The sequence below is a fragment of the Silurus aristotelis genome (assembly GCF_946808225.1).
Source record: "Silurus aristotelis genome assembly, chromosome: 7".
Classification (NCBI taxonomy): Eukaryota; Metazoa; Chordata; class Actinopteri; order Siluriformes; family Siluridae; genus Silurus; species Silurus aristotelis.
In genome coordinates this window covers 2189991-2217918 of record NC_139580.1, presented here as the reverse complement: position 1 = coordinate 2217918, position 27928 = coordinate 2189991, and the positions used below count along the sequence as shown (strand labels likewise).

The 27928-nt window shown below is 38.3% G+C and overlaps 2 protein-coding genes and 4 long non-coding RNA genes across 9 annotated transcripts in view; 4 read left to right on the top strand and 2 right to left on the bottom strand.

The window, feature by feature from the left end:
* LOC310728988 overlaps positions 1-27928 on the bottom strand; it is a 412338-nt gene that overhangs the window by 100328 nt on the left and 284082 nt on the right. The window lies entirely within an intron of this gene.
* On the top strand, positions 72-27928 carry LOC310728931 (uncharacterized protein). Of its 4 annotated transcripts, none has more exons than XM_083546811.1 (6): positions 72-196; positions 5230-5316; positions 5432-5773; positions 6855-7172; positions 25410-25451; positions 25629-26139. In XM_083546811.1, the coding sequence occupies exons 2-6, from the start codon at positions 5271-5273 to the stop codon at positions 25862-25864; spliced, it is 984 nt and encodes a 327-aa protein (XP_083402937.1). In that variant the 5' UTR covers positions 72-196; positions 5230-5270; the 3' UTR covers positions 25865-26139. The 4 variants fall into 4 exon arrangements, with proteins under 4 accessions (XP_083402937.1, XP_083402936.1, XP_083402938.1 ...); XM_083546810.1 differs by lacking the exons at positions 25410-25451; positions 25629-26139 and adding exons at positions 7919-7960; positions 8140-10156 and having other exon boundaries at positions 6891-7172; XM_083546812.1 differs by lacking the exon at positions 25629-26139 and adding an exon at positions 27828-27928 and having other exon boundaries at positions 75-196.
* The window catches only part of LOC310728977, a 110183-nt gene continuing 90645 nt past the window's right edge, over positions 8391-27928 (bottom strand). The window contains exon 2 of the long non-coding RNA XR_014534422.1: positions 8391-8642. This is a non-coding gene — a long non-coding RNA (uncharacterized lncRNA). The remainder of the gene's footprint in view (positions 8643-27928) is intronic.
* On the top strand, positions 10684-12135 carry LOC310728987. Its single transcript, XR_014534432.1, has 2 exons — positions 10684-10733; positions 11935-12135. It is a non-coding gene; the product is annotated as an uncharacterized lncRNA (long non-coding RNA).
* Positions 18687-19641, top strand: LOC310728979. The gene is made up of 2 exons (XR_014534424.1): positions 18687-18782; positions 18918-19641. It is a non-coding gene; the product is annotated as an uncharacterized lncRNA (long non-coding RNA).
* LOC310729330 (uncharacterized protein) lies at positions 21644-25190 on the top strand (the record flags this gene model as incomplete). The annotated part of the gene is made up of 3 exons (XM_083547444.1): positions 21644-22123; positions 22239-22577; positions 24985-25190. The coding sequence occupies exons 1-3, from the start codon at positions 22078-22080 to the stop codon at positions 25188-25190; spliced, it is 591 nt and encodes a 196-aa protein (XP_083403570.1). The 5' UTR covers positions 21644-22077.

The following is a 27928-nucleotide window of genomic DNA, read 5'->3' as shown; positions in this document are numbered from 1 at the left end:
GGCCGCTCCCACCACACGTACCGTAAGTGTACGATTAGACGCACAACACAAAGAACAGTGGGGCTGACTTCACCGCAGTTCTTTATACAGGAAGAAACGAGAAACGATAAACCACTAAATAAAATCCTGCTGCCTTACAACCTTATCAACTTCTACTTAAATGATCCTGAATCACGAGAAATGTTCTCTCTCTAGGGTAAGACTCCGTTTTCAGTTCTTATGTAAATGTTAATGTTCTTCGCCATGTTGAAGCGGATGACTTCCGTGTTTTCTACATGAAGAAAAGCTCGTCTCGTGTTTATTAGTAAACTGAAATATTTTTTTCTTTACTTTCTGGGTTTTGAAACTAAAAACAGCAGTAATGGTGTAATGTGGTGATAAAGCAGACTTTTAGCTCATAGTATTATTTACTGAGTGTTAATGGATTTTATTCGCAGCAGTTTCTGAGTTTCGGTTTGTGTGAAAGAATCACGTGATCTACAGGAAATCCTGATTCTCTAATTTAACCAGATAAATTCACTAAAACTGCTATAATATCTGTAGCAGTGCTGAGAGAAAAATATTTTCCTGTTTGAGTCACTCTGACTATCACGGTGTTTATTTTAAAATAGTTTTACTTTGAGTTTCTTCAAAACTGTGCAGTAAATAACTTGATTATTAGTGTTGATGATTGAATAGAGCATTATTTAGGGTCATCCAGAACGAATATCAATTGAAAGAGTGAGAAAACATTAAGGAAATGATCCAAAGGCAATAATGCACTTTGATGTTTTGGGTTATTTTGCCTTTGATCCCCCCAGTAATTTCACTAGCACAATAATTTTCTGATGACTGGAGATTAATTGTCTGGTTCATAAGCAATCAACTCAAAATGCAGTGAGAATTAAATATACAAAAATAAAGTAAAAACAAAGAATATAAAAAACAAATACATTACATAAATAAATGTTGTCTTTGTAAACATCATAAACATGTTCACTTTAACATCTTAACCATAGTATTCATACAGACATTCTCTCCCCATACAGCAACACAATCTACAATACAATACAAATGAGGAGGAATTTACTTTATTGGCGGATTGTAACCAAAGGAAGAACTTCAACATGCATCTGATGTCCTTTTTTACGGAAGCACATTGCATTCACAAAGAGAAAAACATCACAGAAAAGATCTCATAATTATGACTTATCTCATAATTATTACTTAATATCTCATAATTAGGACTTAGTGTCAGGATCTCAAAATTACGAGATATTAAGCCATAATTATGAGATCCTTTCTGTGAATTATTTTTCTCTTTGTGAATGCAATGCACTCCGTACTTTTTAACTATTGATGAACAAAATAAACATTAAAACACATTTAAACTTGCCCTGCTGTGCCAAAGTTATGCATGTGTTTCAAAATAAAAGTCTCTTCTTAATCCAGCATTTTCCTAAGCAGTTTCAAAATAAATGTCCTCAACAAAACATATTAAAACCAATTAAATAAACAAGAAATACAAACTGACTTATGGGTCAGTTACACTGTACAGTAAAATCAATTAATCATTTGAAAGAATTATATATATATAATATAGCTGCAACAACTAATTGATAAAATTATAATAATCGATAATGAAATCTATTGTCAATGAATGCCGTTATCGATTAGTTGGGCTGCTCGGGTTACGGTTTAGAGTAACGGCACGATGACACAGCCGCTTAGAAAAATGGCAGAGGGGTTAATCCTCTGCTATTAATCCTCTTAATCGCTGCTCTCACTTCCTCCTTACTAATCCTATCTACATCCTGCTTCACCAACTCCACATCCTCCAACCTTCTCTCTCTCATTTTACTCATTCATCAGCTGCTCAAAATACTCCCTCCACCTTCTCAACACACTCTCCTCACTAGTCAACACATTTCCATCTCCATCCTTTATTGCTCTAACTTGCAGCACATCCTTCCCAGCTCGGTCCCTCTGCCTGGCCAATCGGTATAAATCCTTTTCTCCTTCCTTAGTGTCCAACTTCTCCTACAGCTCCTCATATGCCTTTTCCTTGGCTTTCGCCACATCCCTTTTAACCTGCTGCCGCATCTCCTTGTACTCCTGCCTACTTTTCTCATCACTCTGTCGATCCCACTTCTGTTTTGCCAATCTCTTTCCCCTAATGCTCTCCTGCACTTCCTCGTTCCACCACCACGTCTCCTTGTCTTGCTTTCTATTTTCCAGATGTCACACCAAGTACTTTTCTAGCTGCCTCCCTCATCACTCCTGCAGTAGTTGCCCAATCATCCGGCACCTCTTCACCACCACTGAGGCCCTGTCTGACCTCTTCCCTGAACCTCACACTACACTCTTCCTCCTTCAGTTTCCACCATCTTATTCTTCTTTCAAACCTTACTTTCCTCCTCTTCTTCTTCGCCTCCAAAACCATCCTACAGACCACCATCCGATGCTGTCTAGCTACACTGTCCCCCGCCAACACCTTACAGTCTCCAATCTCCTTCAGGTTGCATCTCCTGCATAGAACTTCCAGCTTCACGTTCATCACCCTATCAGAAACTCTCTTCACCTCCACTACACTCTTACTGTACTCCTCCTTCAGAATCCCCCCTACACCATTTCTCTTCCCATCCACACCATGATAAAACAGTTTAAACCCACCTCCAATGTTCCTGCTCTTACTCCCTTTCCACTTGGTCTCCTGAACACACAGCATATCTACCTTTCTCCTCTCCATCATATCAGCTATCTCTCTCCCTTTACCCGTCATAGTACCAACATTTAAAGTACCAACCCAAACCTCTACTCTCCTACACTTCTAATTTCAATGCCGCCTCTGTAGACGTCTTTCTTCTCTCCTTCTCCTCCTTCGGCCAACAGTAGCCCAATTTCCACCGGTACCCTGTTGGCTAACGATACCTGTGGCGGGCGTTGGTAACCCGGGCCTCGACCGATCCGGTATGAAATTCCTATTCGTGATAGGATATTCGATTTGGCACGTTTTACGCTGGATGCCCTTCCTAACGCAACCCTCCCTATTTATCCCGGCACTAATGGCTGGGTTGGAAGGATTGATGACTAAAAAAGTTAAAAGTACTGTAATAAAGAACAATTAAGTAGAACATATCTTCAGAAAATTAAATAGTAAATGTAAAACACACATTTATATACACATCTGTATTACCCAAACGGGGTCTAAGAAATCGAGTATTGTGCCAATTATTCCATTGATTAATCAAGTAATCAGATAAGTTTTTATTTTTTCTTTATTGAAGAGCAATACTTAATAAGAGAAAGTAAATAAGACAGGTCTCTTAAAATGAACAAGTAATTGGTTTTTTTGTTTCTTAAAAAAAATATTTTCAACATTTTTATTGCAGAAATTGCAGACAAGAATATCTGTGAAATCTAAACCCATTTAGAGTATTTAATTGCCAAATAACATCAAAATTCAAATACAGCTGTGTTCAAAAATCCCTCTGCAGTGGCCGTGTAGTGTAAGTTATGGGAAAGTTTTTATGTAATGAAATATTATTCTTACTCCATATTAATTTATTAAATCAATATTAAAGTTTCGTTCTTCCATTTTTCATATTGCAGCATCTTCTGTGTTACCTGTCCGGAGCGCTCCAGAGTTTAGTGGGTCGTGCGTCAATAATAATGGTCCGTGGGAAACGTTTTTTTTTTTATATATATAAAAAATTTTTATCGAGTTACTTTTTACTCGAGGAATCGTTCCCTAAACTATTTAATTACATTTTTTCCATTTTTATTTTATTCAATCAATTCAATTTGTGCCAATTTGATTGATTTCTTAATTTAATCAATATAATAAAGTGTACTTTTATATATAAATTTTTAGCAAATATTATTTTATATATTATTTAAACAAGCAGGCATTTTATTTTAAATTGTTTTAAAAATGTAAACTGTTGATGCTTTTCTTCTTCTTCCGGCTGCTCCCATTAGGGGTCGCCACTGAGGATCATCTGTCTCCATACTACTCTGTCCTCTATATCTGCCTATACAGGTGCATCTCAATAAATTAGAATATCGTGGAAAAGTTAATTTATTTCAGTAATTCAACTCAAATTGTGAAACTCATGTATTAAATATATCCAATGCACACAGACTGAAGTAGTTTAAGTCCTTGTTTCTTTTAATTGTGATAATTTTGGCTCACATTTAACAAAAAAAACACCAATTCACATTTCAAAAAAGCAGCTTTAAAAAATTTAACAGTTAAGGTAAATGGTGTGCATTTATTTGTGATGATGAAGCCTGGGGGCAACGATGGCAAGGAAGCACTCTCTTAGATGTTATTAGAAACCTTGAGAGGAACCAGATTCAAAAGGGGAACCCATCCTCATTTGTGTGACATCAAGAGTGTGATTATAGTCTTTAAACAATACAGAACACTGGAGAGTGAGAACTAACATAAGCACTGGAGTGTGTGATTATGACTGATGTTCTTTCTACAGTCTTATACAGTCAGTTGACGTTATGGAACTAGGAGCTACTAAGGAACTCATAAAATAGCTCAACATTTCAGATTATCATAAATCCAACACCAGCTTCTCCATGCCAGAGCCTTTAAACACTCAAAGTAGTCCAATGTAATGTAAAATAAGATAAATACTCAATAAATATTATAAATATACATTCTGTAGAAACCTACACTTCAATTTTTACTGTTTATTTAAATGTAATTTGAGTTTATTTAAAGTTTTTGTTGATGAAAAAATTAAATAAATGAACAGATTTGCTTTAGATGATTTAAAATGGAATTATCTTTGAAGTAAAACAAACCATCAGGCAGAAAAACATTAATTAAAGCAGATTTCATGATCTCACTCATGATGAGCTCAGCTCTGAGACCAAAGTTGAGTCAAGTAGGATTCTATTGTCATTTCAACCATACACAATGCAGTACACACTGAAAAGAACCAACATTACTCCAGGACCAAAATCAATCCACAACAAAGTTCTGTGTGTGAAAGTTCATTACTGCTGCTGTGACTCCAAAATCCACCAACAGGGGGCAGTAAAGTCGTGGTGCAGTTGCTGAGGTGATGAAGGCGTAGTGAAACGTGGGATTTTAAATGAGTGATTTGTGTTTTTTCAGGGTGTAAAATTGACACTAATACAGTGAACACTTGTTTGTGTGATTTTCTGCAGAAGCTGATCTTCCACTTATATTTAATGTGTTTAATAATCTGCCTTTGTTTGTGTTTGTAGCAGGAAATCTGTAAAAACTCCACACGAGTCTTCCAGGGATCATGATCCTCCTTTCTATTTCCATCTTCTGGCTCTCTGTCTGTGTGGGTGAGTGACCTGGTTCAAGTCCAACAACACACAAGTGTCCTCACATTCATTACAATATACTACAATTTTTATAAAATGCTCCAAATCATGTAGATTGTGATGTTTCCCCCCACAGACCCCATCAGTGCAGATCCTCCCATTACTGTAGAAGCTCATGTGGGTTCCACAGCTCTCCTGCCATGTAACCTGAGTAAAGTCTTCAGCAAAACTCCACATGTTCAGTGGCGTGCTGATAATAAGGTTGTGTTTGAGAGAAACATTGATGGTACATATGAGGGTCCAGGATATGAAGGACGTGTGGACGTTCCTGAGGACGAGCTGCGTAAAGGAAACTGTTCTCTGGTGTTGAAGGACGTCAGAATCACTGATCACACTTTCTACAGATCCTTCATGCTGGAACATGTGGAGGCTACAAACACTGACAAAATACAAGAAATCAACAGAGTTCAACTCGATGGTGAGAAAATTATTCAACATAAAATATGAAAAAATATAAAAGTCACAGTGTATCAGATGTTTCTTATTTGCTCACATTTGCTCATATTATTAAGAATTAAGTGAAATAAAGTGAGATAAGGTAAAAAAAAATAAAAAAAAAGATACAAATATACACATAAATAAAAGGTTCACTATTGTATTTACTAGAAAGCTGATCAGAAAGGGTCAGAGGTCATCTGGTTGTGATTGGAGATGTGCATCAGGACTGAGATCCTGCAGGATGGAACAGTTTAAACAAGCAGTCAGATATGAAGCTGACAGGACGAGGACACAAAGACAGTTAGAGCAGCATCCAGATGTTTATCAGGTGGTTAGGAAGATGCTGTAGTTCCTCCTCTTGATGTTCTCACAGAGCACAGTTTACACTCTGCTTTGATTTGATCATTAATTGTGAACTCCATCCAGATCACTACAATATTGTCAGGATTATGGACAGGAACTCTGTTTCCCACAAGCCACTGCAGCAGGTCTCATGTTTGTTTTTACACCTGATTCACGTTTCATGATCATTAGCACTTGTGGATGAAGATCTCACCGTTCACTGCACACTTTGTCTTCTGTTTGTTGTCTCATGCTGTCGGTTCCTGCTTGTGCTCAGGATTCGTTTTTCTACTTTACTTTCTGATTGTTCTGGATTTTGTTCCTTGGGGTTTGTTTGCACTTTCTGTAAGAAATGATCTGCACTTGTAGCTGCTCCTGCCGTGTTCCATGACAAATCTACACGAGGTTTTACTCTACAGAGTGTTACATGATATCAGATGCTGCTATCTGAGTATTTTTACTGCTAGAACTGAGTGAACACCAGGAACAGTATCAGTGTGGGGTTTTGTTGAACAGATTGAACATTTACTGATTCTAACATTCGAATGAGTTTATTTACCACATTATTGTACTTCATCTGACTTTTTACATGAAGGTCAAGAAGCTGAAATATTCCCAGGGTTTTATTTGTGTCCATTATTTATTATGTTTTAATATCTGTGTTTGTGTAAAATACATTTTAATGTGCTTATATAAAAAATATTTTTGTGTCTCTACAGTTTTTCAGAGTGTATCAGCTCAGGTGGGATCCACAGCAGTGCTGCCATGTGACTGGAGACATCTGTCCATCCAAACACCTCATGTTGAGTGGAGTATTGGTGATGAGACTGTGTTTGAGCGACCGGGTAAAGAGTCATTTCAGGGTAAAGGATATGAGGGACGTGTGGACGTTCCTGAGGAGGAGCTGCTTAAAGGAAACTGTTCCCTGGTGTTGAAGAACGTCAGTGTTACTGATGAAACTCTGTACAGCAGCTACATTTTAATGACAGACACAAAGAGATCTGTGTTGGTGCAGAACATTAAACTCTCAGTCAGTGGTAAGTGGATTAGTATCAGATGATGCTGAATACGACACGTACAGTATCAGTTCCACAGTTCTAAAAGAATGAAAATGACTAAACTCAGGTGAACAGGATTCTGTATTTAATGTAGATGTCAGTGTTTCTCAGTTCTGCTTGAAGCTGCACTACACAGTTTACTGTTTGGTTTTGTTAGACTGAGTGTGGAGAACACACACCTCCTGTCCTGCATTTCAATACTGTTTTATACCTCACACACTCACTGACTTCCCCGTACGAGATCAAGTGTGTTTCCTACATTACACACAGGAATTTTTCACTTCTGAAGTGTAGAGTGACGTTCAGTCCTCATCTAAAAGACACATGAACTGACATGTGACATGAGTTTCTATGGGAATGTGAGTAATTTATTATAAATGTGATGTTCTGATCTGAAACTCCTTCAGCATCTGCAGTGTGTAAATGTTTCAGAGTAGAAAATGAAAAACAGAACAACAGCTTCATAAACTGTATAAAAAATCCCAAAGCAAACAGCAGAAGTGTTTAAACACATGCAGGAGACTGAAGAAAATCCCTCATCAGATCAACACACACTGAATGGAGACGAGGAGAAGTAGATCCATCAGAATTAAAATGCAGGACAGGACTGGGAGAAACTCTGCACTTTTATTAATAGGAAATTTTGATGCTCCTGCAGTTATGAAGTAAAATATTTAGAAGAAAAAAAACAAACAATACATTTTCTTTTTCTTTTTCTGTCACAGAAAAATCTGAAGAGAGGAAAGATGATCCATCAGCTCCCTCAGGTGAGTAAATATTATATTTATTTGTTGTATTAATAATAATTATTATTATTATTTCTTTAATCCTCTAAATCTCTATTTCTCAGTTTTATTGTCAGATAAAAGGTTTATCACATTTCTACTCAGACTTTATTTTAATATTTTATTAAATAACATTTATAATAAAATCTTTGTGTCTCCAGGTGAAGCTGATGGAATGAACCTGCTGCTCATCATCACTGTTTGCATCATTTGTTCAGTTCTTCTCATATTTATTGCAATTTTAATATGGAGGAAATATCAGTGTAATTTCACAAACTGCAGAGACTCCAGTGATCTCAGGAGCTCCAGATCACAGAATAATAGACATGAGGAAGATCTCAGTGAGTCTCCTTCAAATCAACAAGCGAACAACAGTGAGATACAGAAGAACATTTCTGATTCAAGTGAAGAGTCAAGTCAAGAGCCTTTTATTGTCATTTCTACTTTACACAGTGATACACAGTGCACAGAAACAACAAGAAAACGTTCCAATAAAACCCTGGAGCTACACTAAACAACACAGAGCTACAACACAACACAAAGCTACATAAAGTGCATCGAGTGCAACCTTTTTGATTGATGCTCACATGAAGCTGTGATCCTGAAACACCACAATATCAGGACGTACGCACAAATATACGATAGAAGCATGTAAAACAAGGACCTCGCTTCAAACAAGACAGCTGAGAACATGGAAGAAACCAATCGAAGCACAGCAAGAACCACTCAACATCTACATAAGCTTCAGAACGAGATGCTGGAAAAACTGGTTGATGACACTGCTGCTGCTGTCTGTACTGCTTTAACATGTTCTAACAGGTTAATAACAGATTTATTTAACACGATTGAGAGCAACATGAACCACAGGACAGAGGCAGTGAGAACAAATCATATTTCACATTCTTTATCAAGAGCAATACCCATGTTTATCCTACGTGTACAAAACCCCAAATCATGTTCAAACACGTCCTTTCCAATGGATTCTAATAGAGTTAGTTTGCAGCATCTCAGTGTGTATGATGGAACGAAACCCCGTTAATTCCTGAACGTCACGTTTAGAAATTCACGATTCTCTTATCAGAAAAGGGAAAAACACCGGGTTTTGCTTTTGCCCCCTTTTTATGTTTCTCTTTCTTAACAATCAGTCAAGTGCATCCATTGTACAGCATTCTAGGCCTCGGCCCACCAGCATGTCACAAGATTGTCATTTTTTGGAGGATATTTCCCTCAAAAACACACAATACAAACAATGTGTAGTTTATTTCACATAAAAAATTATTTTGGTATAATTTTGATATGATTTTTTGATCTGCAGCTTCTGGTCAGTGTTTAATAATCAGTTCAGATTATTACATTGTAGTGTGAATTGTATTATACTGTGTGTTTGTACAGTATTCTTGTTCCAAAGTAAAATATCTCATCCGAACATTCAGAACACGGAGAGCAGATCCGAGAGCCGTGGACTCGACTCCTCCAGAGAGGAATTAATAAGAGTTACATTACAGAGTTAAGAAGAAAAAGTTAATAAATAGGATTTATGACAGATATGTGAATATCAATACACTAATTTGTTTGTTTGTTTGTTCATTTATTGTCAAATGCTCCACATTCCAGTAAAAAAATGCATTAAAAAAACAGACATTAACAACCAGATTTCAAAAGAGGAAGATCTCAAGAAAGGAACTAAAGCAAGTGTTTTAAAGTTACTGGATGTACTGTTTTGTTTGTTTGTTTGATTGAATTTTGAGAAATGTATTTTAATGGTTAAAATTTTTTTTTTAATGCTTTTACAGGTCACATGACATGTTCAGTGCTCCTTGATTTTATTGACATTTAAAATTACATTATTTTTACATATCATTTAAATCACATTTTAAAAATGAAATAAATTTGGTTTAGAAAAAGCCAACTTCTTTTTGTGTTTTTGATATTTTACTAAAATAATTAGTTGTAAAAAATTTTTTTTTACATTCCATAAATGTACCATTACATAATAATAATAATAATAATAATAATAATAATAATAATAATCATCATTATCATTATTAAATATGGGGATTACACACTGAAGATTACACCTGTTTATGACTGACAGTTTGACAGATTTTTGAAAGATTCTCTTGTTCTTATTATTAATATTGTTATTAACAATAATGTTTAATAAAAAAGAGAAGTACAGAAGAATGTTTAGAGTCTCAGTTTAGTTTCTGTCCAGTTTTTATTAATTTTGTAAGTACTTAATTCAATTAAAGATTGTAGAAATTGTGTTTCCCAGAAGACTTCACCATAAATACCTGTTTAGTGGTGAAGGATTTGATGAAGGCAGCAGAATGTTCACATCCATTGGTCATGTGATTTACAGGAAACCAAATCTTCTCACTATGTAAATGGAACTGCATGTTATTTGTTTTCTTTTTAAACCTGTTTATTCAGCAGGCCTCATTATTGCCCCAGCAAACCTGCTCCACAACCTGAGGGCAGGAAGTCAGTCAGATGAGGGCAGGAGTTTTAAAACAAATCTCCTCGATCATGTGATCTTCTATCACTACAGGTGCTTTAAACAAATAAAGAGTGGCTTTACACTGAATCCTTTTATTTTTAATGAACTTTTTAGTTGTAAATAGCAGAGCTAGCATAACAGAGCTAGCATAACAGAGCTACACCTTGTGCTTTCTCCTGAACTAGTTTGCTGCTCTGTAGCATCACATAAATGGAAAGTCAAATGTAAATGATGGAAAAGCATACAGTATAATCAGTGTTGGGGAACATTACTTTTAAAAGTAATGGAAAGTTATGCGTTATATTACTTTTGCGTTACTTTTGCGTTACTTTTTCTTACCTGGCTAAGGTTTGATCTTTTTCAGGCCTTACAGGTGTAACAGGTGAAAAGTTCTTGTACTAGTGTTTAATGCAGTAATGCACGGGTGGCCAACCCGAGGCTCGCGAGCCGCATGCGGCGTTTTATGGCTGGTTTCATGCGGCTCTTACGTTCATATCGAAGTTTGTGTTTGTTTGTTTTTAATGTGCGTGTTCGCTTCACTTGAGTTCAATACGGTATTTTTAAGACTTAAATGATCTCGCCCCTACTGGGAAACTTTGCGGTATATTCATCTCACGCACATGCGCATTTGACGAAAATACCGTATTGAACTCAAGCGAACACGCACATAAAAAACCAACACAAACAAAGTCTGTGTTTTCTGTCATTATGTTGGTGTGTGACATTTACAATAAATCTGGCTGAACAGAGTGTGTGTGTGTGTGTGTGTGTGTGTGTGTGTGTGTGTGTGTGTGTGTGTGCGTGTGTGTGTGTGTGTGTGTGTGTGTGTGTGTGTAAGAGAGAGAGGAAGGGATGGGTGATGTTCATGTGTGCCAATGTGTATGATGTGGCTCAAGTTAGGATTAGTATCTGAAAATCTTCTGAAAATCTATTTAGTAAATATTAATGTACTGAAATCAAGCCTTTGTTGTTTAGCTTGAGGCGGGGTGCAGGTTTCATTCAGCTTTCTCTCTTCCACATCTGTAGTGCTGTGCTTTGCTTGCAGATGTTTTTTTTAATTTGAAGTGGTATTTTTTGCCGTTGACAAGAGCTTTTCACCAACACATAATTTACACTTAACGATTATTCCCTTCTCCTTTTCCTCCACTATTTCAATATAATGTGAATACTTCCATCACAGTAAAGTAATGCTCTGGCCTGCCATCTCCGCTTCTGACCAGCTTCTGTTCCCGCTGCTCGCACGTAGGGGTGCGCGATTCTACGAGATTACGTTCATTTTAATGCAAAATAATTGAACTGAAAAGTAACTCGCATTACTTTTATAAAAAAGTAACTCAGATATTAATGTGTACATTTATAAAGTAACGCGCTACTTTACTCGTTACTCCAGAAAAGTCATATTATTACGTAACGCACGTTACTTGTAACACGTTACCCCCAACACTGAGTATAAAAGCCTCAGGTGAAATCAGACAGAAATCAAGGGTGTACGCTCTTACAGTCACTTGCCAAAAGCTTTTGATAAGACCATATTAGTGAAAAACTTGTAATAACCTCGTTTACAATAAACAATGCATCCAGAAACTATTCACTTTGTCCACATTTTCTTATGTTACAGCTTTATTCCAAAATAAACTGAACAAAATTATAAACGCAACACTTTTGTTTTTGCCCCATTTTTCATGAGCTGAAGTCAAAGAGCTAAAACTTTTTCTATGTACACAAAAGGCCTACCGTATTTTCCGGACTATAAGCCGCTACTTTTTCCCCACGTTTTGAATCCCGCGGCTTAAACAACGAAGCGGCTTATTTATGGATTTTTCCTGGGTTTTTCCCAGTTTCACAAACTTCAAGCCAAAAAACTGAGCGACATAACATTAGACCAATGAAATTGCTGAACGGGTTCAGGTGAACCAATGGAACTCTTTATATTAAATCAGATGCGCTCCCACTAAATCGGGCCGCACCACATCATAAATATGGATGATGTTCCTCTGACGTTTGACCTGCCGCTCACTCGGACTGTCTACAGGAAATGCGAATCATTCGTCACGCTGAAAACAACCGGGCATGAAAACACACACTTCACCTGTGTTCTGAGCTGCACTGCATCGGGAGAAAAGCTTCACCCATGGTGATTTTTAAACGCACAACGATGCCAAAAGAAAAACTCCCGAGAGAAATAGTTGTGAAAGGAAGGAGGAAGACAGTGAAGCCCGTGCCACAGTGCGCATTGCACGTCTCCAATTAGAGGCTCAAGAGAAAACAGAGGCACATAAAGCAGAGATGGAGTTAAGGATAGCTGTGCGTAAGATGGAACTTGAGGTAGATCTGGAAGTCTGATTAAGGCAAGTGGAGTTAGAAGCGTTCTTCATTGTCTACTGCCCACTCAGATAACCTGTCTTTCCCTCCTCCGCCACTGTTATACAACTTTATCTGTGTAAAGCTGCTTTAAGAAAATGTCCATTGTTAAAAACACTACAAATAAACATGTATTGAACTGAATAAAGTAAAAGCTGTGATGATCAATGCTGAAGATCTGATCAGACTATAAGATTTCTTTCAGCGTGATTTAGCAGAATATTCTCTGCCTCTCTGACAGAACCCTGCTGGGGTCTCCTGTCTAAAGGACTTCGCTGCTCCTTTCTGTTTCTTTTGTATTTTGTATTTCTGTATTTTGTGTTTGTGTAAGTTGGTGGTGATGCTGCAGTAGTGAAAATCCTTCTCATATAGCTGGGAGTTTAAAACGTGTCAGTTCCTGCTGTAAAAGAATTCCACATGATGATCCTCTGCCTTTCTGCAGAACATCTCTTATCTCTCATCTCTCACTCACTGCAGTATACGACAGAAGTCGAAGAGTCACGTGATGACAACACGTGATCAGAACACGTGATCAGAACACGAGCAGAAACAATGTAGTGAACGAAGAAGAGAGAAACTTCAACTACACTGTAAAACATGATTTCGAGTTTTAGTCAGGTGAACAAGTAAAATCATATCCTGTCAACTTGCAGTGCCTCACTACACAGCTGGATGAGTTCTAACAACCTCGACTTGATGGGAAATGGAAAACTTTAAATAACAAGTTGATATAACAACAAAACATAGGTTCTATCAATTTTCTGTGTAATGCACATGTGCTGTAAACTGTACGTCATTATAACGTACTATTTTAACGAAGTTGAGACAAACGCGCCATCCGCCATTTTCTGCACTGGAAGTTGCTGATCATCCAGAAAAGATGAAGGAGCCCGCGATTACAGATGAACTTTATTCACTGCAAATAATGAAATGAGTAAGTATACTTTCTTTAATGTTGATTTAGACGTGTTTCGTTAGCGCTCACCGTCCGCGTTTTGATTTTAGTCAATCACATGTTGCGAACTTCATTAATACTGAATACAATTTTGACTGAAGTGAGACCTGCTGTGCTGAGCATGTTCTAGTTTAAGCTTTATAAGCTTAATCTTCGTCTCTGTAAAAAGGTAATGGAGACTAGTTCAATTTATAAGACTATAAGAAAAAATCTGTTTGCCCATTAGAACACTACGGTTGCTTTTCCAAGATAACGATGATATTATTATTTAACTAAAGTTATGAAAACATAAGTGAATTTTTACCGTGTTATTAATCGGATGTCATTATCATTTTTATCAAAGAAACACAGAATGATCAGTAATATTCGAAGCACCGCTGACACGCCATTTTTGTGTTCAATGAGAAATATGCATTTTTATTTATACATGGTTGCAACAAAATTTAGTTCAAATTTGTTTTAATATTATAAAAATGCTTGATTAAGTTATGTTTCTTAAAAGATCAGTCGTTAATTTTGTAAAAATTTGAATTGAAAAATTAACGACTGATCGTTTAAGAAACAGACATACATCTGAGCACGTGCAAACGGTGTGTCTTCTGTATAGCTAACTTGCGTGTTGATCTTGCATTAATGTAACGTCACAACTTTTTGTAGTTTAATAATCACATCATTAAACTTTTGTCATTTGTGTTCTCTATGAAGCCCTGGAGAATCATGAAATGTAGAAACATTTTCAGCTAATAAAAGCTATATTTCCAGTGTTGATTAATTTCATAATGCCAGCAATATCATCACTATAATATTCAATGTATAACCCAGTCATAGAAATAAAGTGTTTATACTTTTTTCCTCATTGTATTTGGTAAGTAAGATGTTCAGTGAATATTTCTGTGTTGAACGTGTATGTGTACTTTGATGGAGTTTGACTTTATTGTATTTTTTTATTTGCAGGATCAGTACAGTGCAAGTAGAGTGGAAGCACAACTTTATATCAATGAGGTGGTGTTGCCTTTTTTGAAGGCCTTGATGGTCATCTCTCGAAGCTGATACAGTTCTTCAGGTCAAAGCGTTATGAGGACATTCCAGAAATGACGTCAATACTGCAGATCAGGAAGTCTATTTTAAATCAGTCTTTCTCTCCCCACAATTTCTAAATAATAAATTCTGTGATCATTTACTCATTTTCATGTTTGTGAACCTCTATGACCTTTTATACTCTATGAATCATAAAACTAGTGATAGTGACACCTTTCATACAAGTGTCTAAAAAAGTAACCCATACGATTTGTGTTCATATTCCAAGTCTTCTGAAAACATACATTCTCTTTGTATAATGAAAACATAAAAATTTCAGTCTTTGTTTAGAATAAAGTTTGTATTGACTACTAGATTAATATCAAACCTCATTGGTTCTTTTGATCAAATGTTGTGACACAAGAACAACTGAGGTTTGAAGTATTATGTGGTAGTAACATAAAAACTGATATGATCATTTTATTACACAAAGTTATCTTTAAAAAATGTTTAAAAAATGGAAACAAAAAGTGATCCACTACTTTTACAGAATTCTTTGCTTTTTACATCTGAACAGCCTAGCCACTATTCATTTTAATTTTATGGAATGAATGATTGGAGTGGCGTGTTGGTGAGTAAATGACAATTATCTTTGGTAACCTATCCTTTAAAATAACCCAGCCATTAGGGGGGCACAAGCCAGTGCACTCTTAGTGCCGGTCCCAAGCCGGGGTAAATGGGGAGGGTTGCGTTAGGAAGGGCATCCAGCGTAAAACATGTGCCAAATCAAATATGCGGATCACAAATGAGAATTTCATACCGGATCGGTCGAGGCCCGGGTTAACAATGACAAGTTGGCTGTGAGATGGAGGAGAAGGAAAGATTCTGGAGTGAATTAGATGAAGTGGTAGATGGTGTACCTAGGAAAGAACGATTGGTGATTGGGGCAGACTTTAATGGGCATGTAGGTGAAGGGAACAGAGGTGATGAGGAGGTGATGGGTAGGTATGGTTTTAAGGAGAGGAATGTGGAAGGGCAGATGGTGGTAGATTTTGCTAAAAGGATGGAAATGGCAGTGGTGAACACGTATTTTAAGAAGAAGGAGGATCATAGGGTGACGTATAAGAGTGGAGGAAGGTGCACACAGGTGGATTATGTTCTGTGTAGGAGATGCAACCTGAAGGAGATTGGAGACTGTAAGGTGTTGGCAGGGGACAGTGTAGCTAGACAGCATCGGATGGTGGTCTGTGGGATGGTTTTGGAGGCGAAGAAGAAGAGGAGGAAAGTAAGGATTAAAAGAAGAATAAGATGGTGGAAACTGAAGGAGGAAGAGTGTAGTGTGAGGTTCAGGGAAGAGGTCAGACAGGGTCTTGGTGGTGGTGAAGAGGTGCCGGATGATTGGGCAACTACTGCAGGAGTGATGAGGGAGGCAGCTAGAAAAGTACTTGGTGTGACATCTGGAAATAGAAAGCAAGACAAGGAGACGTGGTGGTGGAATGAGGAAGTGCAGGAGAGCATTAGGGGAAAGAGGTTGGCAAAACAGAAGTGGGTTCAACAGAGTGATGAGAAAAGTAGGCAGGAGTACAAGGAGATGCGGCAGCAGGTAAAAAGGGATGTGGCGAAAGCCAAGGAAAAGGCATATGAGGAGCTGTATAAGAGGTTGGACACTAAGGAAGGAGAAAAGGATTTATACCGATTGGCCAGGCAGAGGGGCCGAGCTGGGAAGGATGTACTGCAAGTTAGAGCAATAAAGGATGGAGAGGGAAATGTGTTGACTAGTGAGGAGAGTGTGTTGAGAAGATGGAGAGAGTATTTTGAGCAGCTGATGAATGAGGAAAATCAGAGAGAGAGAAGGTTGGAGGATGTGGAGTTGGTGAAGCAGGATGTAGATAGGATTAGTAAGGAGGAAGTGAGAGCAGCGATTAAGAGGATTAAGAATGGAAAGTCGGTTGGACCAGATGACATACCGGTAGAAGCGTGGAGATGTTTAGGAGAGATGGCAGTGGAGTTTTTAACCAGATTGTTTAACAGGATTCTGGAAGGGGAGAGGATGCCTGAGGAATGGAGAAGGAGTGTGCTGGTACCGATCTTTAAGCATAAGGGAGATGTGCAGACCTGCAGTAACTACAGTGGAATTAAGTTGATCAGTCACACCATGAAGTTATGGGAAAGAGTAGTGGAAGCCAGGCTGAGAGAAGAGGTGACCATCTGTAAGCAACAGTATTGTTTCATGCCGAGGAAGAGCACCACAGATGCCTTATTTGCTTTGAGGATGTTGATGGAGAAGTATAGAGAAGGACAGAAGGAGCTGCATTGTGTATTTGTGGATTTAGAGAAAGCGTACGACAGGGTGCCGAGAGAGGAGTTGTGGTATTGTATGAGGAAGTCAGGTGTGTCAGAGAAGTATGTGAGGGTGGTGCAGGACATGTATGAGGACAGTGTGACGGCAGTGAAGTGTGCAGTAGGTACAACAGACTGGTTCAGGGTGAAGGTTGGACTGCATCAAGGATCGGCCCTGAGCCCTTTCCTGTTTGCAGTGGTGATGGACAGGTTGACGGATGAGGTCAGACAGGAGTCTCCCTGGACTATGATGTTTGCAGATGATATTGTGATTTGTGGTGAGAGTAGAGAGCAGGTTGAGAAGAGCCTGGAGAGGTGGAGATATGCGCTTGAGAGAAGGAGAATGAAAGTCAGTAGGAGTAAGACAGAGTACATGTGTGTGAATGAGAGGGAGGGCAGTGGAGTGATGCGGTTGCAGGGAGATGAGGTGGAGAAGGTGGAGGAGTTCAGGTACCTGGGGTCAACAGTGCAAAGTAATGGAGAGTGTGTTAGAGAAGTAAAGAAAAGAGTGCAGGCAGGGTGGAGTGGGTGGAGAAGAGTGACAGGAGTGATTTGTGATAGTAGGGTATCTGCAAGAATGAAAGGGAAAGTTTATAGGACTGTGGTGAGACCTGCGATGTTGTATGGATTAGAGACAGTGGCATTAAGTAAAAGACAGGAGGTGGAGCTGGAGGTAGCAGAGCTGAAGATGTTAAGGTTTTCGTTGGGAGTGACGAGGAAGGACAAGATTAGAAATTAGTTTATTAGAGGGACAGCACATGTAAGATGTTTTGGTGACAAGGTGAGGGAGGCGAGATTGAGATGGTTTGGACATGTGCAAAGAAGGGACATGAATTATATTGGTAGAAAAATGCTGAAGATGGAGCCACCAGGTAGGAGGAAAAGAGGAAGGCCAAGGAGGAGGTTCATGGATGTGGTGAGGGAAGACATGCAGGTAGTTGGTGTGAAAGAGACAGATGTAGAGGACAGGGTGGTATGGAGACGGATGATCCGCTGTGGCGACCCCTAATGGGAGCAGCCGAAAGAAGAAGAAGAAGAACCTATCCTTTAAAATCTGTCAATTGTTGTTACATCCCCAATGAATTTAAGGCATTAGTACTCAATCCTGCTCCTGGGGAGACAAGATCCTGCAGAGTTTAGCTTCAACCCCAATTAAACACACCAAATCTGCTAATCAAGGTGTTCAGGATCACTTCAAACTTCCAGGCAGGTGTGTTAAACCAGGTTGGAGTTAAACTCTACAATACATTTTTCCTCTCCAGGAGCAGGATTAGACACCCCTAAATTAAGTGGCATGAGCGTGTTTCATCCACTATTAAATCTTATTTTGGTTAAAAAATTTTTTTACAAGCAACTGTTGTTGCACCACATCATTGTCAATTTATTTACAATAAAAGTAGACAAGTGTAAATGTGCAAATTTGAAAAAAAAAGTTTACATTTTTTTCAAAAGGATCGAAGAACGATGGAGGGGGAGAAATGATAAAGAAAAACAAAGGATTGAAAGAATAAAGCTCGTACTTTAAACATTATATTTTACAGACAACAAACCAAAAGATGAGGACAGCAGCATTGCTGGGTCTGCCATGGTACATGCGATAGACTCCTTCAAAACTCATGAAGATATGCAAGGTAAGCTAAATCATGTAAGGCAAAACCAGGGAAAATTGAACATTAGATCTCTCAGTTTGTCTCAGGGGACTGGGGACTATATTTGTGTAATTGTTTTTAAGTAATAATACCTTGTTTTGTTTACATGCTATAAAGCCCAGTGACCATGAAGAGGATGTGATCAAGGGTGTGGTGATTGGAATTCTTGTGGTTGTGGAAAATGTGATGGAACCTCTCCCAGCATTCTACAATGACGTTGCCCTGGTGATTGAGGAAAAAGTGGTAATGCGTCACCTGACTGGTATACCTAATGCTTTTCTGAACCTGATGGGCCTGGTGTACGCATTAAATCTTGACTACCCAAAGTAACTGAAATTCACTTTTGAAGTAATACAGCGGCTGTTTATTGGAGTTGGATCAGACTCTTTGAAGACCAAGTTGCTGTGATAAGACAGAAAACAAACAAAACCTTTTTTTCCATTTTGCTACTGTTTAATTGTTGTACTGGTTTAAAGTTTAAGAGCATTGTTGTTTTTAGATCTCATTGTTTTATGTGGGAAATTTTTATTCTTGAAATATTTTTACACTGACTGTTTTCTTGTTAGCTTGTACTGCTTCCTCTTTCCTTGGTTTTTCTATGATTGGGAATTGAAGACAGTTTTTGAACAGTTTAATATATCTGATGACAAGGAGAGTTATTTGTACTATTTTGGTTTTAAGATGGGTCTGTGCATACAAAAGTTTGCACCTGTTTGTGTGAGCTGTGTATATGTGAATGTTTTTCTTGTCTAGTGTTTTTATATCTTTGCAAGAGAATTCTTCATGTGTGTGTTTTTGGATGCAGTGTATCTGTTTAAAACATAAATGCTGAGAGTTTGAATTTTGCAGTTGTGTTGATTTCATAAAAAACCTGGTTAGATTTCCAGAACTACTTGTCAAACCAATGAAGTCCAGTAAACTCAAGTAGTTATGTTGAGGAAAAAAATACTATTTTATGTTAATTAGACTTGATCTATTGTTGTGAAAACATGAAAAATGATGTTTTACCAATAGGTTTTTCAGTTGACTTAACTAAAGAGTTTAAATGCTCATCAATTGTTACAGTACATTGGCTCAATAATTTCAACAAATGAATAAAAGTTGAGTGAACTTAACACCTAATGTATGCTAAACTTAACTGAGTCAATGCAACAAGATGACTTGACTAAAAGTTATTTTTTACAGTTTAAACTCATCAGACTTGTATCGATTCGATACCAATACCAACGTCGGTATCGTTATTGTCAAGTCAAGTCAAGTCAAGTTTATTTGTATTGCGCTTTTCACAACAGACATTGTCTCAAAGCAGCTTTACAGAAATCAACAGTCAAGGTGAATGGTGTGCGTTTGTCCCTGATGAGCAAGCCAGCAAGACAGTGGCAAGGAAAAACTCCCTTAGATGTTATAAGGAAGAAACCTTGAGAGGAACCAGACTCAAAAGTGGAACCCATCCTCATTTGGGTGACATCAAGAGTTTGATCATAAATCTTTCAACAATACAGAACACTGGAGAGTGAGAACTAACATGAGTACTGGAGTGTAAGATTATAAGTAAATGTTCTTTCTACAGTCTTTGGTATAAAAGTAGGAGCTACTGAGCATTTGTGATCATCATAGATCCAGCATCAGCTTCTCCATGCCAGAGCCTTTAAACACTCCAGGAGGTCCAATGCCACACATGTAGTGGGATCCAATTGGCACTGGTACATCTGTAGATGGTTCGGGATGTTTGCGAGTTCGGCATCTACTTCTCCATGATCACCCATAGGTCCATAATCTTCACAAGGTGGGACGTGACTGGAGCTGGCCAAACCTCAGAAAGCCTCGGGATGGGGAGAGAAAGAGAAGCAGTGGAGAGGAATTAGCGTAGCTGCTGTTCATGATATTAACAGGACAAGTTGATAATGTGCATGTGATCAGATGTTCTGGGGCACAAGGTTATGATGTGATGTGTGTGATGTGTGTTATGTGTAGGCTTTGCTAAAAAGATAAGTTTTTAATCTACACTTAAACTAGGTGAGTGTGTCTGAACCCTGAACACTGTCAGGAAGACTATTCCAGAGTTTAGGAGCTAAATGTGAAAATGCTCTACCGCCTTTAGTGGACTTTGCTATTCTAGGAACTACTAGAAGCCCAGAGTTTTGAGATTTCAGGGAGCGTGACGGATTGTAGCGTGTTAGAAGACTGAAGAGATACATAGGAGCCAAACCATTTAGTGCTTTATAAGTAAGAAGTAGTAGTTTGTAGTCTATTCAAAACTTAACAGGAAGCCAATGTAGGGACGATAAGATTGGGGTTATATGATCATATTTTCTTGACCTTGTAAGAACTCTTGCTGCTGCATTCTGAACTAACTGGAGCTTGTTTATTAATGATGCAGGACATCCACCTAGTAATGCATTACAGTAGTCTATTCTAGAGGTCATAAACGCATGGACGAGCTTCTCTGCATCAGATATAGATAACATATTTCTTAGCTTAGAAATATTTCTAAGGTGAAAGAAGGCTGTTTTTGTAACTTGATTGATGTGATTTTTAAAAGATAAGTTGCTGTCTAAAATAACTCCCAGGTCTTTTACCGTTGAACTAGTAGTTACAGAACAACCGTCTAAATGCAGGCTGAGATGCTGGAGCTTCTGTGTACTAGTTTGTGGGCTGCAAACCGGAAGTAAACGATAATCGCACGCTAGAAGGAAAAGCTGGATGCTAACTCTAACCGCGAACTGAAGAATTTTCTGACAGGAAAATGGCAAAAAAAAATATATAATTATCGGTCAACGTACATCACATGACCTTTAATTCTCTCACTGAGGTAAGACTCAGTTTGTGGACTGATAAAACGGCGCTTCTGGTTGGATAGAAAAATGCTTGAATAAATACATAAATATTCACATTATAGATCGGGTTATTTAGTGTGTTTAGCGGATGAATTCTCTGTTTCTACATGAGTTATTTTGTGAATGAGAATATACGCATTTATTTTGTTTTGCTCTTCTAATCCTACACTCTGGTGCATTACCGCCACCTACAGTATATAACATTAACAACAATAAAATTATTATTGTTATTCCAAATAAAGGAATTTGGGCTCCTCTATGAAATAAGTTTATTGTTCTCCATATTCACTCTAGTGATGCCCAACCATCTCTGTCTTATATCCTTACAGCTTATATTAGAAGCTGATCTTCCACTTATATTTAATGTGTTTAATAATCTGCCTTTGTTTGTGTTTGTAGCAGGCAATCTGTAAAAACTCCACACGAGTCTTCCAGGCATCATGATCCTCCTTTCTATTTCCATCTTCTGGCTCTCTGTCTGTGTGGGTGAGTGACCTGGTTCAAGTCCAACAACACACAAGTGTCCTCACATTCATTACAATATGCTACAATTTTTATAAAATGCTCCAAATCATGTAGATTGTAATGTTTCCTCCCACAGACTCCATCAGTGCAGATAATAACATTACTGTAGAAGCTCATGTGGGTTCCACAGCTCTCCTGCCATGTACCCTGAGTAAAGTCTTCACCCAAACATCAGTTATTCGGTGGCGTACTGATAATGAGGTTGTGTTTGAGCGAAGCTTTAATGGTACACATGAGGGTCCAGGATATAAAGGACGTGTGGACGTTCCTGAGGACGAGTTGCGTAAAGGAAACTGTTCTCTGGTGTTGAAAGATGTCAGAATCACTGATCACGGTTTCTACAAATCCTTCATGGTCGTACATGTGGAGGCTACTAATGCTAAGAAAACAGAAATCAGCAAGGTTCAACTTGATGGTGAGTATATAAATATAAAAGTCGTAGTGAATCAGATAAGAGTTAGAAATAATGAACACATTTGCTCACATTTGAAAACAGATAAAGTAAAATAAAAGACAAATATAAACATTACACTTATTATATTACATCTGTTCTTCTGTCAATATCTGTCATACACATCTATCCTTTCTGTCTAATTTGTGCATGTATTTTGTGGTGACGGACAAACCCACACACATAGAAAGGCAAGTGCTCTGAACACGACTGTCATATGTGTGGATAAAGAACCCAGATCAACTCTCAAACAAATTCAAGCTAATATGCAGGTACAACAGTGTCAGCTCGCACTATCCGTCTCCATTTGAATAAAAAAGGACACTATGGTAGGAGACCCAGGAGGACACCAATTATGTGACAAAACCACAATCCTTCTGGGAGAATGAACTGTGGAAAGATGAGTCAAAAGTAGAGCTTTTTGGTAAAGGACATCATAGCACTGTTTACAGAAACAGAAACAAGGCCTTCAAAGAAAAGACCACAGCCCCTACAGTCAAACATTGTGGAGGTTCAAAGTTGTTTTATTGTTGCTTTGCTGCTTCTGGCACTGGATGCCATGCCTGTGTGAATGGTATCATGAAATCCATTGATTACCAAAGAATTTTGGGGGAAATGTAGTGGCCAGTGTCAGAAAGCTGCATCTCCACCAAAGGTCATGGGTCTTCCAGCAGGACAATAAACCAAAACACACTTTAAAACGCACTTAGAAATATTTACAAACTATCTGAGTCCAGATCTGAATCCCATAGAACACATAGGACAGTTGTATCTAAATGACCTGGAGCAGTTTGCAAAAGAAGAGTGGTCCAAAATTCCAGTAAACAGATGTACGAAACTCATTAATGGTTACGGAAGCGATTGATTTCAGTTATTTTTTTTCCAAAGGGGAGCAAACAGATATTAAGTTAAGGGTGGCAATAGTTTTGTCCAGTGCATTTTTTGGGTTCTGTGTGAAATTGTATCAGATTTGACTTTTCTTCTCTGTTTTCTTGTGTCATTCCAATGCAAAACAAAAAAAGTTTGAAGGACGAGGTCAGACAGAAGTCTCCATGTACTTTGATGTTTGTGGATGATATTGTGATTTGTGGTGAAAGTATGGAGCATGTTAAAAAGAGCCTGGAGAGGTGGAGGTACACGCTGGAGAGAAGGGGAATGAAAGTCAGTAGGAGTAAGACAGAGTACATGTGTGTGAATGAGAGGGAGGGCAGTGGAGGGGTGCGGTTGCAGGGAGAAGAGGTGGAGAAGGTGGAGGAGTTCAGGTACCTGGAGTCAACAGTGCAAAGTAATGGAGAGTGTGTTAGAGAAGTGAAGAAAAGAGTGCAGGCAGGGTGGAGTGGGTGGAGAAGAGTGACAGGAGTGATTTGTGATAGAAGAGTATCTGTGAGAGTGAAAGGGAAAGTTTATAGGACTGTGGTGAGACCTGAGATGTTGTATGGTTTAGAGACAGTGGCATTGAGTAAAAGACAGGAGGTGGAGCTGGAGGTAGCAGAGCTGAAGATGTTGAGGTTTTCGTTGGAAGTGATGAGGATGGACAGGATTAGAAATTAGTTTATTAGAGGGACAGCACATGTAGGACATTTTTGAGACAAGGTGAGAGAGGTGAGATTGAGATGGTTTGGACATGTGCAGAGGAGGGACATGGGGTATATCAGTAGGAGAATGCTGAGGATGGAGGCACCAGGAAGGAGGAAAAGAGGAAGACCAAGAAGGAGGTTTATAGATGTGGTGAAGGAAGACAAAGCAGGTAGTTGATTTGAAAGAGGCAGATGTGGAGGACAGGGTGGTATGGAGACTGATGATCCACTGTTGCGCCCCCTAATGGGAGAAGCCGAAAGAAGAAGACGACATTACTCCATTCTAACTCTTTATTTAAAATAATGTAAAAATAGTTTCTGATTGTTCTGGATTTTGTTCCTTGGGGTTTGTTTGCACTTTCTGTAAGAAATGATCTGCACTTGTAGCTGCTCCTGCCGTGTTCCATGACAAATCTACACGAGGTTTTACTCTACAGAGTGTTACATGATATCAGATGCTGCTATCTGAGTATTTTTACTGCTAGAACTGAGTGAACACCAGGAACAGTATCAGTGTGGGGTTTTGTTGAACAGATTAAACATTTACTGATTCTAACATTCAAATGAGTTTATTTACCACATTATTGTACTTCATCTGAGTTTTTACATGAAGGTCAAGAAGCTGAAATATTCCCAGGGTTTTATTTGAGTCCATTATTTATTACAGTTTAAATGTCTGTGTGTGTGTGTGTGTGTGTGTGTGTGTGTGTGTGTGTGTGTGTGTGAAATAAATAAAATGTAATACACCTTATACAAAATTATTTTCTAAAAGTTTTTTTTTTGTGTCTCTACAGTTTTTCAGAGTGTATCAGCTCAGGTGGGATCCACAGCAGTGCTGCCATGTGACTGGAGACATCTGTCCATCCAAACACCTCATGTTGAGTGGAGTATTGGTGATGAGACTGTGTTTGAGCGACTGGGTAAAGAGTCATTTCAGGGTAAAGGATATGAGGGATGTGTGGACGTTTCTGAGGAGGAGCTGCTTAAAGCTAAATCCTGAATCAGCAATAATATTAACTGTGAGAATGAGTTTTATTCCACACTGAGACCAATGGAGACGAGGAGAAGTTGATCCATCAAAATTAAAATGCAGGACAGGACTGGGAGAAACTCTGCACTTTTATTTATAGGAATTTTGACACTTCTGCAGTTATTAAGTACAAATATTTTGAAGAAAAGAATGAAATGTAAAATACCTTTATTTCTTTTTCCTCAATAGAAAAATCTGAAGAGAGGAAAGATGATCCATCAGCTCCCTCAGGTGAGTAAATATTATATTTATTTGTTGTATTAATAATAATTATATTATTTCATTAACCCTCTAAATCTCCATTTATCTCAGTTTTATTGTCAGATAAAAGGTTTATCACATTTCTACCCAAACTTTATTTTAATATTTTATTAAATAACATTTAGAATAAAATATTTGTGTCTTCAGATGAAGCTGATGAAATGAACCTGCTGCTCATCATCACTGTTTTCATCGTGTGTTCAGTTCTTCTCATATTTATTGCAATTTTAATATGGAGGAAAAATCAGTGTAATTTCACAAACTGCAGAGACTCCAGTGATCTCAGGAGCTCCAGATCACAGAATAATAGAAATGAGGAAGATCTCAGTGAGTCTCCTTTAAAACAACAAGCGAACAACAGTGAGATACAGAAGAATTTCTAATTCAAGTGAAGAGTCAAGTCAAGAGCCTTTTATTGTCATTTCTACTTTACACAGTGATACACAGTGCACAGAAACAACAAGAAAACGTTCACCAGAAATGTGGAGCTACAATAAACAACACAGAGCTACAACACAGCAGAGGTGGCAAAAGTACACACATCCTTTACTTAAGTAGAAGTACAGATACTCATGTTTTAAAATACTCGGGTGAAAGTTGAAGTACTGATTATACCTTTTTACTCAAGTGAAAGTAAAGAAGGGACGTCGTGAATAAGTGTATGTTTTGCTGGAGGTTTTAATTTCGCCTCTTTTATATTTAGTTATTTATTTATGTATGTAGCCCTCTCACTGATTCACTGGCTCAAACTATGTCTAGGGAAATTTTACACGTGAGAGGCACATCTTAATTTACTTGGTGTAATTTGTAACCCCAATATACTGTTATTAACCTCGGGCTTCAGACTTCAGTGTTTCTTTAAGACATTCTCTTCTATCACTCAGAAATAACATGATAATATATTGTATGAACAATAAACATTTATTAACAGAAACAAATGTAAAGAAAACAAAAGAAAAGAAAACCCCACAGAAGAAATAGTACCCAGCTGGGATTTAAGTCTCTGGTCGGCGCGCTATGTTGGAGCTCATGTGAAAGTGTGTGTAGTTGCTAGTACTCACGAAATCCTAATCCCTTTCCTTCCCAATACTCACGCCAGGGCTCACCCACACACTCGTGGTTCGAGACGCCTTTCCTTTCCGATGTTTGCTGGCAGTCCCTCCCGGATCGGCACGCGCTTCCTTCGGCGTCCGACCCCGTCTCACTCACGGATCGGCCGCTTTCTCTCTTAGCGCCCGCCCGAGTTTTCTTGCCGACCGGCTCGCCTTTTCTCGCGTCCACGAGATCACTCGCCGGCCGACACGTCCTTCCACCGGCACCCGCTCGCGCTTAATCCCCGTTCGGCGACCTTAATTCTTTTCTCTCTGCTTGGTGTCTCTCCCCGAGGTTGGGGTCTCTCGCCTCTTTATTGGTGTCGCCGGGCTGAAACAGAGCGCACTGATTACTCTCATCAGCTGCAGGTGTTTCTTACCGCTCTGTCCGTCCGGCTCCCCCTCCACTCTCACACCGCTGGTACACTAACATTCAAATGAGTTTATTTACCACAATATTGTACTTCATCTGAGTTTTTACATGAAAGTCAAGAAGCTCAAATATTCCCAGGGTTATTTTTGGGTCTATTATTTATGTTTTAATATCTCTGTGTGTGTAAAATAAATTCAACTAATATTGTATAAAATAATTTTCTATAGTTTTTTTTTCTTTTTCTACAGTTGTTCAGTGTATCAGCTCAGGTGGAATCCACAGCAGTGCTGCCATGTGACTGGAGAAATCTGTCCATCCAAACACCTCATGTTGAGTGGAGTATTGGTGATGAGACTGTGTTTGAGCGACTGGGTAAAGATCTGTGTAAAGGATATGAGGGACGTGTGGACGTTCCTGAGGAGGAGCTGCTTAAAGGAAACTGTTCCCTGGTGTTGAAGAACGTCAGTGTTACTGATGAAACTCTGTACAGCAGCTACATTTTAATGACAGACACAAAGAAACCTGTGTTGGTGCAGAACATTAAACTCTCAGTCAGTGGTAAGTGGATTAGTATCAGATGATGCTGAATACGACACGTACAGTATCAGTTCCACAGTTCTAAAAGAATAAATATTAAATTATAAAAAAAAAAAGCAAATTCTAATTAATCTACAGAAAAATCTGGAGATGAAGTAAGATCCATCTCCCCCCTTAGGTGAGTAAATATATATTATTTGTTGTAATAATAATAGATTATATGAATCATTAATCCTCTAAAGCTCCAGTCATATTTGTCAGATAAAAGGCTGATCACATTTCTACCCAGACTTTATCTTAATATTTTATTTAATAATATTTAAAATAAATTATTTGCGTCTGCAGGTGAAGCTGGTAGAAAAAATCTGGCCATCATCATCATCATCATCATTCCCTTTGTGTGTCTGCTCATATTTCTTGCATGTATTTGAAAATATCAGAGTAAA